At 37.7% G+C, this 17603-nt stretch overlaps 1 protein-coding gene across 5 annotated transcripts in view; it reads left to right on the top strand.

The window, feature by feature from the left end:
* Positions 1 to 13215, top strand: part of GRIN2A (glutamate ionotropic receptor NMDA type subunit 2A) — a 196864-nt gene extending 183649 nt beyond the window's left edge. For 3 of the 5 annotated variants that reach the window (XM_052773033.1, XM_052773034.1, XM_052773032.1), the window contains one exon: positions 785 to 13215. In XM_052773033.1, coding sequence (XP_052628993.1) covers positions 785 to 2575 — 1791 coding nt within the window. In that variant the 3' untranslated portion in view covers positions 2576 to 13215. The remainder of the gene's footprint in view (positions 1 to 784) is intronic. The other 2 variants (XM_052773035.1, XM_052773036.1) reach the window with 2 other exon arrangements.
* The last annotated feature ends 4388 nt before the right edge of the window (positions 13216 to 17603 follow it).

The raw sequence follows: 17603 nt of genomic DNA on the forward strand, positions 1-17603 counted from the left end.
GAACTGCATTAAAAATAATCTGCCCTACTCTGTTGGGGATTGTCTAGAAAAGCATATACACTTTAACCTCCACATTTTACAGTTGAACTTTATACTTCTGGCCTTTTACATGTGAAATTCTCCTAACCAATGCAGGGGGAAAAAAGTACTTATTTCAAAGGCAAATTTCTGAGAATTACAAGTTCATGGGGTCAGAAATGGCAATTGAGCTCACAGGAGTGACCAAAGAGGTTGGAGTTAAAAGATGGGCTCCAGCCTTTTTCTCAAAATGAACTCAAATTCAGGCTTTAGAAAGAGCTGGGATTTTTTCATAGGTACTAGGATAGGAAACAGAAAAGCTAGAATACAATGACTAGAAGCCTTTATGTTTCAGTGAAAGTGAAAAGTACCTTAACTTCGAAGAAATAGGCTGACTGCAGGCTTATTTAGAGAGGTAACTTAATCACTGGTTTAAAATAATAGAGTTTCCATTATCAAAGGTTAGTTACATTTTGTGATGAGACTAGGGATCCTTTTGGGGTCCCTTCTAATCTTGTTTTCTGGAATAAGCAGGGGAGGCCAACATGGACCACTAGTTTGTAAAATACTGGCAATTTTTCTCCTTTACGGTTTCAACATATGGCAGAAATTATTCTTCCATAGATAGATAGATATATCCTTTTAATCTTTCCAGTCATTAGATAAGCAATGTTTAATTTTTCTCTATTGCTAATTAAAAATAGAATGGAAGTATTTAAAATTTACACCTAGTGATTTAATTTGTTTTGTATTACTTATATTACAGGGTATTTACAGCTGCATTCATGGAGTACATATTGAAGAAAAAAAGAAGTCTCCTGACTTTACTTTGACCAATTCCCAAACCAACATGTTAAAACTACTGCGAACTGCGAAAAATATGACCAATCTCAATCCTTCAAGAATTAACTCCCCCAAAAGAACAGCTGATTTTATTCATAGGGGTTCCTTGATTATGGACATGGTCATGGATAAGGGAAACTTGATATTTTCTGATAACAGATCCTTTCAGACAAAGGACAACTTTTTTGGTGACAACATGAGTGAACTGCAGACACTTCCTGGCAATCGACACAAGGACAATCTTAACAACTATGTTTTCCAAGGTCAGCATCCTCTCACACTGAATGAGTCCAATCCAAATACAGTAGAGGTTGCAGTAACAGCAGAAGCAAAAGTGAACTCCAGACCCAGGCAGCTTTGGAGGAAATCTGTTGAATCTTTACGTCAGGAATCTGTACGTCAGAGCCAAGGTTCCCAGAGAGAAGATGGGTCAGATGAAAACAGGCAGCTTTCAGTGAAAAGCCAAAGATATCTTCCTGAAGAGATTGTCCATTCAGATGTATCAGAGACGTCAAGCCGAGCTACTTGCCATATGGAACCTGAAAACAACAACAAGCACCACAAAACCAAGGACAATTTTAAAAAAAGGACAGTAGCATCAAAATACCCAAAAGACTGTAGTGAAGTGGAACTGACATATCTGAAAACCAAACAGAGCTCTCCACGGGATAAAATCTACACGATTGATGCTGACAAGGAGCAAGGATTCCGCTTGGACACACCTCAGTACATCGAAAACATTGTCGTTCCAGAAACTATAGAGTTTCCTGATGTTTATCAAGATCACAATGACAACTACAGGAAAGCAGAACATGCTAACAGGACTCCCTTGCATAATGAAGACAGTCTTCCAAATAATGACCAGTATAAACTTTATGCAAAGCACTATACTTTAAAAGATAAAAACGCTTCCCTAGTTGACATGAATGATAGATACAGACAGAATTCCACCCACTGCAGGAGTTGTCTTTCCAATTTGCCCACTTATGCGGGACACTATTCGAGCAGATCTCCCTATAAATGTGACGCATGCTTGCGGATGGGGAACCTCTATGATATTGAAGAAGATCAGATGCTTCAGGATACAACGAACTTATCACTTCCTGAAGAAATATATGAGCATAGTTGGTCACAAAATAATGCTCTGCAATATCATAAAAAAAATAAGTTGAGGATTAGCAGGCAACATTCTTTTGACAATATTGCTGATAAATCCAGGGAAATTGATATTGGAAGACCTTCTCGTAGTATAAGCTTGAAAGAAAGAGAGAAATTTCTACAAAGTAGTCCATATGCAAGCATGTTTAGTGTTCCCTCAAGCAAACTGTTGAGCAACAAGGCCTCACATTTAACTCATGCTCTAGAGGACAGTAAGCGGAGCAAGTCCCTGTACCCTGTTCACTCAGATGATAATCCCTTTCTGCACTCGTATCGTGATGACCAGCACTTATCTCTTAGGCGAAGTCCAGCTGATCTTTATAAACATTCATTACCAACAAGAGGAAGAAATGATAATTATTTAAGGTCATCCATAAAGTCTACAACATCTTACTGTTCCAGGGATGGTCGGATCCATAATGACATGTACATTTCAGAGCATGTTTTGCCTTACGTTGCAAATAGGAATAGCTTGTACTCAACTCCAAGGGTTTTAAATTCCTGTAGCAATAGACGTGTGTATAAGAAAATGCCTAGCATTGAATCAGATGTTTAAATTTTCCATGAACACTTTATCTGTAGGGAAAAAATAGTTGCCACCATCTTAGAGGGAGAATTTATCCTTTAACAGTATCCTGCTATGGTAAATGATACGTAAACCTCTCCCTTTCCCAATGTACTTTTGTACATGAATAGGTAAACTGGTATGCTCTTAACTATCCTTTTAAAATGTCTTGTTGAAAAGGATAAAAAATAGCCATTTATGTATGCTTTATATATAAATGGCAAGCTGTACTGAAATAGCCCCAATATATGTTGGCAACTATGCTGATTTGTATCTAATTATTTTACTATTTCGGTTATTCTAATTTATGTTGCTAAGTATCATTCAATGTACTTTTGTCCTTAGAAATGTTTAATGATTTTCTAGTACTGGATAAGCAATATGGTATGCATGTAGTATGACACAGACAAAAAGAATTAGGAATGCATTTGCACAGTTTCAAAAGTAAGACTTTAAAAGAGAACAGAAAGCTAGACTTTCAAAGATATATTTTAGCTTCATAATCATTTTCAAAGCCAAACAATAATAATAATAAAACCCCCCAAACCCTGGGACCTTAATAAGTAAAATACAGTGTGTTAGCACAAAATTAGTATGTTCATTCTAGACTGACAGAAAATAAATGGGAAGGCTGTAGGCCCAAACATGTGAACTGCTGTGTACCAAAAGGAAGCCCCATGGATATTGGTTAATGTTAATGTACAAATGCTTTTCTTATAGCTCACATGCACTTACCATTACAAACTAAGTTCATTGAAAAGTCTGCAGTCATCTTGTCAGAAATTTCACAGCTGCCTAATCCAGAGTATATATTTTTAGATATCACTATATGGCACTTACTATGGAGCTGTGGACTTTATTAGTAACCTTGAGGCCTAATGTGTACGTAAGTTTGCATTTGCCCCTTACTGGTGATTACTCAGGGCTGTATAGTATTTCTTTTATTCCTTCACCTCCCAAACCAAACCCCAACCCACTGTAGTTCTTTGTTCATAGTGTATTAGTGGCATCTAATTAATTGTATGTTAATAGCGTTAAAGCTGTTAATACAGTATCAAACACCGACAGCCATACATTCAGTGTAATCAGTGAGGAGTGCAATACCATTTATTTGCATACACAGTGAAGGATTACCACCTTTTGAGGGACTTCTTCCTTCCAGAATATTGTGCATATTTGTTGAACATCAGACCATTTTTTTCAACCTCTCCAATCAAGTCTGTTATATAAATTGAATATATGCACACATAACTAAGGAACAGTATCTTTATTATCACTTATTGGTATACAAACATATTCACATAACAGGGATGCATTGTTATATGACTTTTACCTCTAGTAAAGAATAATCAGATTATTTTGCAAATAAAATGTCTGCTACACACCCCTCCTCACCCCCACTGGAAAGAAAAACCCACTAGATTTTAACCATAAGGGAGTGTGGAAGGGAAGAAAGGAAGCCTTTCATGAGTAGAGTGTGAGTGTACAGGTGTAAATTTAATTTAAACTAAAGAAGTAAATATAATTGCTAATATATTTAAATACTGAAAGCATTCAACAGGTGGTGCTCTCCCATTCTCCTGCTACTCTTGAGAATTGCTTTAGGTTTTTTGTGTAGAGGAAGTTGAGATTATTCAAGCATTATTCTCTACATTTCACTGAAGAACAGTGAGCAGGGAAACCATTACCACTGTGAATTGGAAAATGTGAATGTTACCCTATTTTTTCTCTAAACTGAAACTCTTTTCAATAGAATCATGCCTGTCAGCTGTAATTCTAGTATCTGCATGCCAGAGGTACAGTATGCAAGTTGTTTAATTTGGAATAGCATCCTGCAGAGCAGAGTTGCAAGTGAGAGATAATATAAATGACGTATAGGGATAGACAAAATATAGCTTCTTGAATTTTGTTTGCAATTTTTTTATTAAACAGAGTTAGGCTGACTTTAACTACCGAACAGTCCAGAATGAGTTCTGGGTATTTACAAATGTATTTGTATGTTCACCATGATGGTGGAGGATGATATTTTTGAAAGAATGAAATGTAATGAGATTTGGGCTTCCGAGTCCCTTTCCAGCTTCCAAAAATCTCAGTATACTTTATTATAAGTATGTTTGGAAAGCATATCTATGGATATCTGTACACTGTCCAGAGCAAATATGTTTTGAGCATTCTTTATTCAACATTTGGCCGCAATTATTGGCCCTGATTCACATGGTATGCTTTCTGATTCCTCACTGGATGTAGTTTTTATGAACAGCGGATCCTTACCTGCCCTTAGAGAGATTCACATTTCTTAGGAATAGCTGTATGAGGTAAGCAGGGCTAGGGTGTTTATGGGATGAACACTACCTTTCATGAACCAAAACCTTTTCCCAAAGACATAGGTATACTATTTATCTCAGATCTACAGGAAGACAAATGCACTAAAGGCATAAATATTGTTGTAATGAGTTTAATAAAAATATTTCAGGCAAATTTTAATTTCCAATCCAAATCACAGTATACTAAGTAAAATCTTAAGTATTTTGAACTATCTGGTGTGTTTCAGCAGATACAGTATTTGCTGATATCATACCAAAAACTGCCATGCAAGTCGCTGAGACTTTTACCAAGTGATTCATAAAACTCAGTGGTGGCTCTTGTCTTTCGCATCATTCTAAAGCTCTCAAAATATTTGCTGATTGCTCCAAGTCATTTGTATCATCATCTCTATCTAACTAGACACACATAATTCAATATATATACAAGTACTGTATGTGAAGTTGTGGGAAAGAAAAATCCCCATTTACAACATTTTCTAAGTAAACTGTTGAGATCCAAGTGTAAACATCTTAAACCCAGGTGGATTTCTCCTCCTGTGAAATGTACAAGCAAATTAGCTTTAAAGAAATACATTGCAGTGTTTGCATTTTCTGATTTGAGCAGATTTCTGGTGACTGTAGAGATTTATTATTAGCAGCAAATATGCAATACAACCACCTCCCCTAAAGCAAAACAAATTAAAGAGACAGAGGGAAGACTTGGTAATGTTGCACAGCAGTTGTTCACATGGAAATAAAAGATGCTGCCTTAAAGGAGAAAAAAAACATACGAGATACTGAAAGTAGAGGGAATAAGAATCTGCATGCATTTGTTGTTTTGATCTTGGCATATAATATCAGTGAATAAAGGGGGAAGAAAAGGCTAAAGTGTAGGGTTGTAGGCAAGTAGCTGGTGTGGTTGCAGATGTATACATGTAAAGAAGAAGAAGCTGAGAAGTTGAAGAAAAATCTTCAACAGTAGAGCCACAAGCCACAGCTTGTGAGGCTCAGCTGTTAGAGTGCGTGGAATTCTGAATATTGCCTGAGCTTTGTTGATATATTTGCACTGACTTTCAATTAAACTGAGATCAAGACTTTCTGTATTTCCCTCTCTCTCACTCTAGCTGCTGCTATTCTTGAAGAGGAGAAAAGAATCTTCCTGCATAAGTGGCCATCCTTTCTGTACCTTTCTGGATGGTGCTGGTGACTTGTTACATTTTCCTGATTACAGCTCTAGCAGTTTGTTGGTCATTCCTATCACCAAGATTTCCCGTGACTCCAGCTGGAACTGAATCAGGCTGTAAATGATATGAGCCATTCTTGGTAGCATGTCCTGTAGTGTTACACTGCTCCTGGACGACAACTTTTATGGAGGCAGGATATTGAATTGCTGAGGAATGGAGTAGGTACATGGAGGTAAAAACAGCTGCATAGACATACCTGCCTCTTGCTTTTTTCCTTTTTTAAAGACATTGTAGAATTTCTTCATGTTTTTGTCTTTCCCTTTTCACCACAGTAAATTTTCCTTTTTCCTTTCAAATGGATTTTGTGTTCTGCTTGTGTTTCTTAGAGCAGTGTAGCCACCCACTAACTTAAACGCATGGAAATAAGGTATTTTAATATATAATTAAGGAAAAATAAGAGGTTTTGTATTTCTGGAAAATTTCATTTAATGTTTTTGCAGCTTTTGCTCAGAATTCATTATTCTGCTATCTAAGAAGCTTGGTTAGGAGAAAGAGTGCTGTGGACAAACAGAAACCAAATCACCACCAGCTCACCGTGTTTTGGCAGCATCTCATAAATACATGTCTCTTTCTCTATGATCTTTCAGGAACACTTAGGAGGTGAAATAAGGCTCACAAGGGAAATCAGGAGTGTTCTGGGTTTTTTTCCCTGGTGAAAAGAAATCTTTTTACATAGTTTTAAAGGAAGCAAAACCTAGAGCTGTGTGTGTAGCTTTGGGTTTCTGTGCTGGAAGGCTAAGCTCTTTCTGTTGTCAGTGGGGAGACAGAGGAAGCTCCCTCCGGGTGGTAGTTCAGAGCACTGAAGGCTTGGGAGCAGTTATGTGTGTGATGTGTCCTGAAAGATTTTACCTCGCTCTGTTGACTTTTTAGAAAGTATAGGCTCCTATCTTAGCCATCTCAGTTAGGTGAACTTAGAAAAGTAATGGCCTCTTTATCCCCAGCCTCAAAAATCTGCTCGTTAAATCTGCAAGTGAATACCAAGTTAAACCTTGCAGGTGCATATAGGTTCCTGTGCTTATGCAAGTAGTTACTAAGGTAGCACCTGTCGTTTGTGGGTTTTGCAGTACTCCCAGCCTAGTCGGTATCATCGTTTTCTTTATAACATGTTACTATCCAGCATGAAATAAAAGTGTCAGACTCTATTCCTTGTAGAATAGCTTGCTATTTTCATGTTTCTGCAGTGCAGCATAAGCATCTTAGTGATGGGGAAGATTTTGGTACTATTCTTTCCCTTGCTGGGTTCATCAATGTAGAACAGGAATTGTGGTATGAATCTGAGCGTCTAAGAGTCAGCTTGGATTTAGGAAGAATTCAAGATGTGAATCTTTTTGTTGTTTCATATTGCATTTAAGATGTCTGATATATAAAACCTAGTGAAAACAGATCTTTTATGGGAAAATCCTCTCTTAGTTAATATGGAACAGTAACTGTCCTGTGGTTTGCCTAGATTGTGTTAAGTGTTAATCATCACATCATGTGCTTCTTTCAAGATGGAGTGTCATACATTCCCTTGCTAAACTTTCCCTTTCCGAGCTCTAGTCCTATCTTAGCTCAAGAGTCCTTTTAAAGTAGATATCTTTCCTGTATAGGGCAATCTGGTTTGCAAAGTAGAAAGAGTTTTCCAGTGATACACTTAAATTTTTTGTTTTACCGATGTTATTTTCTTAACCTAATCTTCCTTTCTATTGAGAGCTGAGCCTTCAAAGTATAACAGTGCTGAAGGAACTTCTGAAAGAGCATAAAGGCCTTTTAAAGTATGACTTATGATATGAGCCATTTCCCTGCCCAAGCTCACCTGTACTGTCTTATTTAAATATATTAGCAACATGTTAGTAATTACTATCACTAGGAAGGAGCACAGTTTAATCACAGCTGTGTATTTATTTGTGGATGTAAATGCAAGTACAGACAGGTATATGGTATGATAGAGGCAAGGCTCAACCTGCTCTGGCTGGAGTCACCCGTGAAGCTGGGGTTAAGTGGGAGTAGCCTCAAGACTGTCACGTCTCTTGCATCGCTCTGATCATGCAGACTTTTCTGTCTGATGTGTGCATATTGTACGTAGTGTAAAACTCTTGTTGATGCTCAGCTTTCATTGTGGAATTAATCCCATGTTCACCTTCATTAGAGTGTCACAGCAATGTTTGTGGGATGGAGAGGTGGTTGTTTGTGCTCTTTGCTGTCTGTTGCCCTGTTAAATGGGAGCAGAAATCCTGCCTTGCTTCTCTCTGCTCTGCTGGGGAGGGTTACTGCTCTCTTTGTAAATAAGCTCCTCATTTATTTCACCTCAGTCAAGCTTTTAATTTTTTTCCCCCCCCTGCTTCTCTCAACCTGTGTACAGAGTATGCTCTCTAAAAATATGTGCTCTTCCAATGTCCTGCAACTTTGGAAGTCAGGATTACAAGTGTGCATCGCCCTGCTGTGCAGTGAAAATGCATTTAGTTCTTCTCGCAGGTTCCTGGGCTTTTTTGTTACATACTGCAGAATATATCTGCTGTGGTTGAAACTGTTCTTTTTAAATGAATGCGAGTCTAACAGCTGTAAGAATCCACTGGTGATTTTGTGATGATTTTGTCATATCTATAATTTAAGAACCAGAAATAATATAAGTAAAATTAAGTTACCTCACTATTTACCAGGTTTTTGTTGTTTTGCACTTAAATGACACTTTTTACTCCTTTTGCTTAGTTCTTTACCTGTATTGAAAACAATGCTAAATTAGTAGAAAATATAACCATGCTGTAACATTGTCATGCAATACCATTATTAGTAGATAACCACACTAAATATAGTATTACATATTTAAAAGAGAGATGGTTTTGACTCTCCAACTCTTAAAAAGTAGTGGTGATAAGCAGTTATACTCCTAGATGTTTTGTCCTTTCCCTTTTGTATTAGTATTTGTTTTCACTAATATATTTCAAAAATTATATTTCTATGTGCACGTTAGAAAACTGTGAAAATAAATACCAATAAATATTGTGATACTTATTCAGTGCACTGTAAAGTTCCAAGTGAGATGATACTTTGCTTGGGAATTGATGAAGGTTTCCTCACTTCTCATAAATGGTACTAAGCTTTAATGTGGGCAAATGGTAATATTTACAGTGACATGAAATTTTACTGGAGAATGTCTTGTTTTGCACTTCTAGTACTATTAGAAGAAATTATATGTTTTTCTCAGCAAATGCATTATGAGAATACTTTTTCTTAATTTGTTTTGTGCATCGCAGTACATAAGAATAGCTGTTTTGAAGAGATTTGTGTTACATCATTACTACAGGATTCTTTAGTCTGATAATTTTTTATTGAGCCCGTTTAATAATGGTGTTTAATGGCAAAAACCTTTTGGAAGTATATTTTGGCTTCTGTTTCACATTGTAAACCCTGTATTTGGACTCATAGTGATGCAGTCGAAGGCTGTCATGAGGTTGCTGTGCCTTCCCATGCTACTGAGGAAGGAGACCTTTCTTGTTCACTGTTGGGACAAGATTAGAGGAGTCGAGAAAAATTTTGGAGGATGTGTTGTGCAACATTTGAAGTGTAGATGATCTTCAAAAGCGAAAAAAAAATTAAATTGGAGGTTCACAGTTATCCACACTAGTGGGTGGTCTGTGACAGGCTGTGGGGTGTGTGGTTTCTGGAGGAAATGATAATTTTTAACTGAAGTGATCTGAATTCTACTTAAGTTTCTGAAAGTCACTGAAAAAATGGGAATTTTCTTTTTTTTTAAAGCCAAAGTCTTTATGTTGTCATACGAGGTTTCACAGGAAAATGGGCCAAAGAATACAATTAAATATGCAAAAGGTTAATCCTATGGAAAAGGGTATCCTGTCATCTTGATATGCACAAGCATATTAATGGTAATAGGAACAATGTGTGTAATTTTCCTGTATATTGCTATGTAGGTTGCACTATTTTGAATGATACGAGCCTGATATTTTAATTACCAAATACCATAAGAATTTGTTTATTAATAGTTTAAACTTGTTAACCTAAATATATATACAGTATACACACGTGTGCGTGCATACACTTTCCAACCTAGTCATGTGTGAGTAATCTCCCAAAGCCGTGGGACACATTTCAGCAGTGCTTTATTTTAAGTGATTCTCTTCTCTCTTTTCCAAACCTCCTAGATCCACAAAGCCTCTAGCACCATTTATTGTAGTGTTTGATACCTATTACAGAAGAGGCTAATGGACTTGTTGGGATCAGGATTGCATTGTGCCAGGACACATGAAAATGGGTCAGAGGGGAGCTCCTGTCCGAAAGAACTGGAAATGATACTCACTATCAGTAACAAAGCCATAGGGAAAGGATGTCTTCTTGTACTATTTTGAAAACTCATGGCCAGAGGGGGTCTGTTGGTCTGGTGACTGACTTTAAAATTCTGTGTCAGCTTACGCGATCCACATCTGGTCATTAAACGTGTTACTTAAGGTAGCTGAGGAAGGATACCTAAAACCCAAACATTCCCAGGAAAGATCTGCTGGTGTGTGCGCCAGTGGCTGCCCATGTATTCTTCCATGCAGACTGGACAGTTTTCAAAGTCGGTTTTGCACACAGAGGCAGTATTTAGCAGTGGTGTTTAAGTCAGAATCACTTTTTGCAACGCACAGGCTTTTGAGCTTGCTATTACCGATCATGTGGAGATTTTAACCAAGAAATGATTGTGGTATTCGGCTTCTTTTCTAAATCTACAGTGCTCTAACCAAAACTTATGACGAAAAATACCTTGGAATCATTTGTTTGAAGTAATTCCTGAGCTTTTTTTCAAAGGGAGAGTTGGATAGTTATTAATTTTTCCACCTTAACCCAGAAACAGAAAATTCTGTAGGATCAAATTTTGTCTACAGTTCATTGCAAGTGTGTCTTGGAGAAGAACTTGCTTCCAAGTCCTTCATCTGCAAGAAGAAAATTTTTGGTTAGCTCGTTTTTACCTGGCCTAGGTGTGGGTTCCAAACCTAGCCAAAACACCTTTTGACTTAAATAGGGACGTGTGAGTGAGCGATGGGAGAGAATATCCTTACTGCAGTTCATGCTCAGAATTACAAAAACCAAAACCAAACCTCATGTTGTAAAGGTATGGAAGTTGCATCATGTAAAATTGTGTGCAGCTAGGAAGGAAACTAGTGCAATTTTTAATAAGAACTTTTTACAGTTTACACTTGATATCAGCTATAACATTTTGAAATAGTCTTATTCACTTCAGAACGTCCATTTTGCACTGATGAAGAACAGCTTGATCTCTCTGTCTTCACACCTCACACCCACATGCACATGCACAGTATATCTTGTGTCTTCCCTGTTGAAACCAGAAGGTACAAACAGAATTCATTAATGTTTCAGGCAAACTCCTACCTGATTCTTAACTAAGTATGCTATTTTTATGCAAAATTTACATCCATACATTTCAGGTTTCTCAGAAGTGCTTCACCTGTGAGTTAATAATGTTAATTTCAATTCATCAGATTCAAATTTACACTAAACCTGAAGGGCATTTCAAGCTTCCTTTCATCCTGTTTAATGATTTTTGCTGGCTTAGATGAAACACTAATATTTCTGTGCTGCTAAACAAAAAACACCAGAAATATTTTAAAATCTCAAATTACAGTTTTAAAAACATTTTTACCTGTTTACTTGAATAATGTAAATTTAATGTGTTGTCCTGATTAGTCTTTGTATACATACATGTATATATATAAAAGCTATATATAAGCTTTTTATATATGTGTATGTATAATGTTTTGGGGGAGAATGAGGGGCAAGACAAAAATTCAGCATTGTGACAAAGATTCTACAACCATTTATTAACAGTTTCAAAGTAATGTATTGCTATTTGGGGTTTGATTGGAACTTATTTGCAGTTGAACTCTGAAAAATGAGATGTAACTGAAAATTAGTATTGGATCTTCAGTCATCATCCTAAGACCAGTTTAGTTTCATTTGTATCTTAGAAAATAAGAATTCACAATATTAACTAAGGATTTTGCTCAGAAAGAAAATTAGTTATTAGTACAGTTGGAAAAGTATTCTTGTTCTGATGGGGGAAAAAACTCCAAGTGTACTAATTTGTACTGGTTACACAGAGCACTAATCTACATTGCAGTAGAAGAAATTTGCATTCCATAAATAACATCTTACCAGAAATCTTGGAACCATTTGATTCCATACACAGTAAATTAAAAAGCCTATCACTTCTTTTATTTACTAGTGCAATTTACTGTAACACTCTCAAGAGTGTAATACTTCAAACCAAAGGGTAAGTCATAAATTTCCAATTGCTAGCAAAGAACAGTAGAGATTTGAAGACCTCTTAACACCTGGGGAAATAAATCAGGATGTTAGAGTAGAAATAAAAGAATATTGGTGAAATGGAATCAAGCATAAAATAATTCACTTTTAAAAGAATCCAGAATTTCATTATAAAATTCAGAGCCTAATGGATTCTTCACAAGAAAGGGCTTGGGGAAAAAGAGAATAATTGAAAACTAGTTTTGACATTCCAATTACGGCCTGTTTTATCAGACAGGTATAGCAAACTGAAATGAATTTTAACACACAAGTATCTGTACACACCCAGTTTTAACTGTCGTGTTGCAGAGATACACATATACCCGGCTACCCCTGCACCCATCTGTCCCTGCCTTTGAAATCCTGGTGGTGGTTGGATCCACCCAACAGCACGCATTGCAGCTCGAAGGAGCAGGGAGTCACACACTTCTCTCCCACGTTACACATACTGTCTCACAGCACTTCACCCTGACCATATTTTAACCCAGTGCATGACTGAGTGCTAATACTGTATAAATATTTTGAGACATATCTAAAAATAATGTTTGCTTCAAACTTTTTACGATAGAGAAATATATAATTATTATGGTTGTCTTACAAATTGTATTGTGTTCTTCATTTTTGTTAAATATGTAGAAAAACATTAAGGGAATGGGGGACTCGAATGTCTGTGTGTACCGAAATGTATATAACTATTTGGGGAAAACACACGTGCCAAGTATAACATGATGTAAAAATTGTAAATAAATGAAAAATTCATTTTTCTAATAAAGATAATTTCTGCCAATTGATATGAAAATGAACAATAGTATCATTCGTGTCTGTCTTCCTTGTTAAGTGGTACAAGATGAAGCGTCATCTATGAATAAGGCTTACCTTTGTTTTTTCCTTAGTAGTTGATTTGATTTGAAAGGTGTTAACAGCCACATGTTTTGAGCCATCCTTTGCTGTAAGAAATTATCTAAAGGTGAAGACGCCTGAAGCTAAAGCTGACAGTATATGCTTGATGTTCCCAGTTTAATTAAATTCGTTAAAAGGATGGAAACAATTAACTTATGAAAAATTCATTCAGTGTGAGAAGTCTTCTTTGAATGATGCTCCCTCAGCAGAGGGAGCAGTCGGAGCTACGTTAAGGACGGCCCGTTAACCTGTGGCACCGTTTTCCCGTATTCTGAAATACATCAGGTGCACAAAACACGGTGGGCCTGCATGAAGAGATGGCTGCAGAAATGCGGGAGCTCTTTGGGTGATGATGGAGGCAGCATCCAGCCCAAGGAGGAGGACGTGTCCCGCCAAGGATGATGCCTGAGAAGAGCTGGAGAGCCGGGGCTGTGGAGTGCTCCTGGTGCGGCAGCGCTCTCGGAGGGCCGTCAGGTGAGGACGGGGGAGAGCAAACCGGGGGGTGGAAAAAAGGCAGCGATGTCGCACGTCTTCTGTGACTTTGATATCAGCAAGCTTGTTTAATGTCTAGTTAATCAAGACTGAGATCAAAATAGAGGGTTTAGTGGAGCAATTAAAATCTTTTCTAAGATTTTACCATTTGCCTGGCCAGGGGAGCTAAAGGAGCTAAAGGAGCAAAGTTCACGTGGTGCTCCTAAGTGGTTCTGTAGGACCCCATTTTCCAGGATGGTCTCATCAGCTAATGAACGTCTTCCTTTATTCCACAAAATGGGCATAAACAAACCCTCAGCTATTAGAATAATGTTCTTCAAGGCAGTGGGATGAAAGACGTTATATAAATCCAAAGCATCATTTTGATATATGTGCTTCAGCTTGAATGTAAGAATAACTACAGGAGGTGAAAGGTTGCTCACAGATGTCTCGCAGCAGAACAGTCCAATCTATTTGTTCCCAAGATAAACATGATTGCACAGATAATATGAGAGAGATAAAATGGGAATTCTGTCCTTAATGAGGTTTTTAATGAGTAAAGACTGCTGGGCTTATTGCCCTCTGTTAGAAAGCTGTTTTAAAGGGACCCTACTCTATTTTTATCTAAACTTCCCCATTTCATGAAATAAAATGAAGTGTGCCCAGGTTATTGAATCTTTATCTGATCTTGAATCTTTATTTTTATGCAATGGACAGGCTAATCTGTTCTGCACAATAACGCATGGTGTTCTGAATGGCTTTGGTTCACCTGCAGCGATGTCCAGCAAAGGCCCAATTCAAGTCCTTCAGTCATCTAAAAGAAACAGGGGTCTTTATAGGAAATGGCTGATGCAGGACACAGCCTGTGCGACTTGATCTGGAAATACCGTTGTGAAGAGCTGGGCTGGTGTTTGCATCCAGGCTGCTCCTCCCAGCTCTACCTGCCAGCGTGGCTGATTTCTCCCTGTGCGTCTGTGAGTCATCTCAGCTTCAGCTTTGATTCCCTTTGGGATCTGCTTCAAAGATAGTCATGTTCTCCCAGATCATTCTTTTGAGTCTTTACTGATGTGTCTATGGCAACTATCAGTCCTCTAAGACTTTGCTTACTAAAAAAAAAATAAAATTTAAGTGGTTTCTGGGAAATGGAAGCTTTTTAAGTCTGACATATTGTGCAGAGCACTGCCAGCAGCGTTCATAGCAAACTGAGCAGTTCACCTGGTATGAACACAAGTGTCTTCCTGTAATTTGGATGCAAAACCACCTGTTTTAAGGCCAACTGCTGAAATCTGCTTGTCTCTATATACAGAAACATCATCCACCCCACTTGTCATGGTGAGTTTTCCCACTGATCACACTAGCCACTTGTGTCTCTGCTTCTTCCAAGAGTTTACAAACAGCATTAGCTTCCCCTTGCAGATTTGTTGCAGTACAAAACCCAAACTATGGCTTCCACAAATTGCATTATTGATCTATCGTGTGATCCTCTGCCACGGCTATTCTTCTCCCACTTGGCGGGCTACTTCAGCAGGCATCTCCCCATGTACAGCACGGCTCGTAACTGGGTCCTTCTCTCCACTGAAGAGAGGAAGTTCCACACACTGAAGGTCTCTGCCTTGATTTCTATATTTTCTTTCCAGAAGTTCCCCCAAAATCTTTCTGTGGGGGTAATTTATTGTCTATTTATTTACTTATTTATTTGCCACTAGTTAGCTTACACAGAATGATCATTACAGAGGTTGACTGCATTCTGTTCAAATCAGTATGCTCAAATCTTACTTATTAAAAATAATCTATGTTTATAATGTAAGCAATGATTGTTCCTTAACTATGGCAATAACCATTTTAATGCACTGAAGTTTCTCAGCACTGCAGTAGGCAACAGGGGATGGTAATATAGAAGATAATAATGATTAACATTGTTTACACAAGGTTACTGCAAGGTCAAAGACATTTTCCGGTGGTATCCTTGCAGCTCCAGGTGTAATTTAACAGCAATAACCCGCTTTGTGCTGCAAAAGCACAAGATCTGGTGGTTTCTTTCTCTCTTTTTAGAGTGGACCGCACTTAGCCTGCTAGTTAGATGTGACCCATCTAGTGAGATCATTGAACCTTTTCAAAGACCACATATGCAGCATACTGTGGTGAGGCCGGTAACATTTCACACTGTATGTAAAGAGCTATGAAAGATATGAAAAGCAGAAAATCTGAGCGCAGGACTCTAGAGAGAAAAAATACAATATTAACCAGGGTTAAATGTCTAAGACCCTCTCATTATAGAAGTCTGTAGTTCCACTAATTATTCTGGGGACTGATGATGTTTGACACTTCGGAGGCTTGGTTATGAGCAGCTCTCTCCCCACCCTGCACAGGGAAAAGCAAATCAAGTAGGAACCGTAACAGGCATTTCTCTATGGTCAAGGGAAGACATAGACCTTGGACAGGTTTTACTCCCAATTTCCAAGTTGGTATTAAGCTTTATCAGTTGAGAGGTTTGCCAAGTGAAGAAAAAGCTTCTGCAGTGGTATCACAATATCACGATGCTGATTTTACCCTCCTCTTTCCCAGCAAGAGAAATATGGCAAATTGTATAATTCTCCTGCTAGCTGAAATGTCTCCAAGTTCCTTTACTGCAGTTATAAGAGAAGAACTATTTGTGTACCTTGGAGAGGATAAAAGTAGTAGGAATGAGGATGACTAGAATAACTTTGATTTTCCTCTAAGAACAAAACTGCTGTTGCATTGATTTGGCCACAGTGAGTGTTTCCTAATATGGGCTTTGAAAACTGCAGTGCATGTTAATATTTGCTACCCTTTTTATTTTATACGTAAATGTATGTGAAGGGCTTATGTTTAAAAATAAGGGTGGGGATGATGCTGAGGGTTTTTGCTATGGGAGAAACTTTCAAATAGGACTAGACCACTCTAAGCATCCTGCAAGAAATGGCACAAATCTCTTTGAACATGCCTTTCACCTGCAAGAACAGCTTGCAGTAGGTCTTAACCAACCAAGAAAATAATTTATTTTTAATGAAAAATCAAACCTCAAATTGTTACTCCATTTAGATTTTTACCCTAAATAGAAATGCTGGAACGATAATCAGGTCCTGTTTTGCTCAGCTTTAAATCCACTGCTGTTCCTTTCCATGGATGCACTATTCTCTTAGCAAATGGAAACACCCAACGTGACCTTAACTATATTTGTACTTCTGTTTGCTTTCACATATCTCTTCTCTGAACTAAACAGCTCTGATTTTACCACTTTCTTTCTTATTTCCCATTCCCTCTGTCTACTCCTAACAGTTTTCTCCATTTCTGTCCCTGCTAGAACATCATGGAAGTGTGAGCTGCACCTTGAACCACACCTGCACGGTCAGCACATTTCCGTGTGTTAGTTAAAAGCATTGTAATCTCCATGTTCTTTTCTATTTCTGTCTCTATAAAGACTAACATTTCATTTATTCCTGCACTGCCACTCTGCAATGAGAAGACGATTTCAGCATTCAGGCATAATGACATCCATAACCTTTTTTTTCAGATGCTGTTTTTGCACTCAAAACATTTGGATAACTTAAATTATTTCTCCTTGTGTGTATTTATTTTCTGGCATTTCCAAACACTAGCATGTTTTTTCCTTAATATTTCAGTCTGATAGGTTATTTTAGATCTCCTTCAAATCAATCTAGCTTGGAATAGCAAAGAAATGATAGGTCATCTACAGACCAGGGCTAGGAGTTGTGTGTTTTAAGGGATGCTGGATAGATTTACGTACTTCTGTGGCCTGAATGCCTGCATGTTGTGGTATTG

This window comes from Harpia harpyja, chromosome 21 (genome assembly GCF_026419915.1).
Source record: "Harpia harpyja isolate bHarHar1 chromosome 21, bHarHar1 primary haplotype, whole genome shotgun sequence".
Classification (NCBI taxonomy): domain Eukaryota; kingdom Metazoa; phylum Chordata; class Aves; order Accipitriformes; family Accipitridae; genus Harpia; species Harpia harpyja.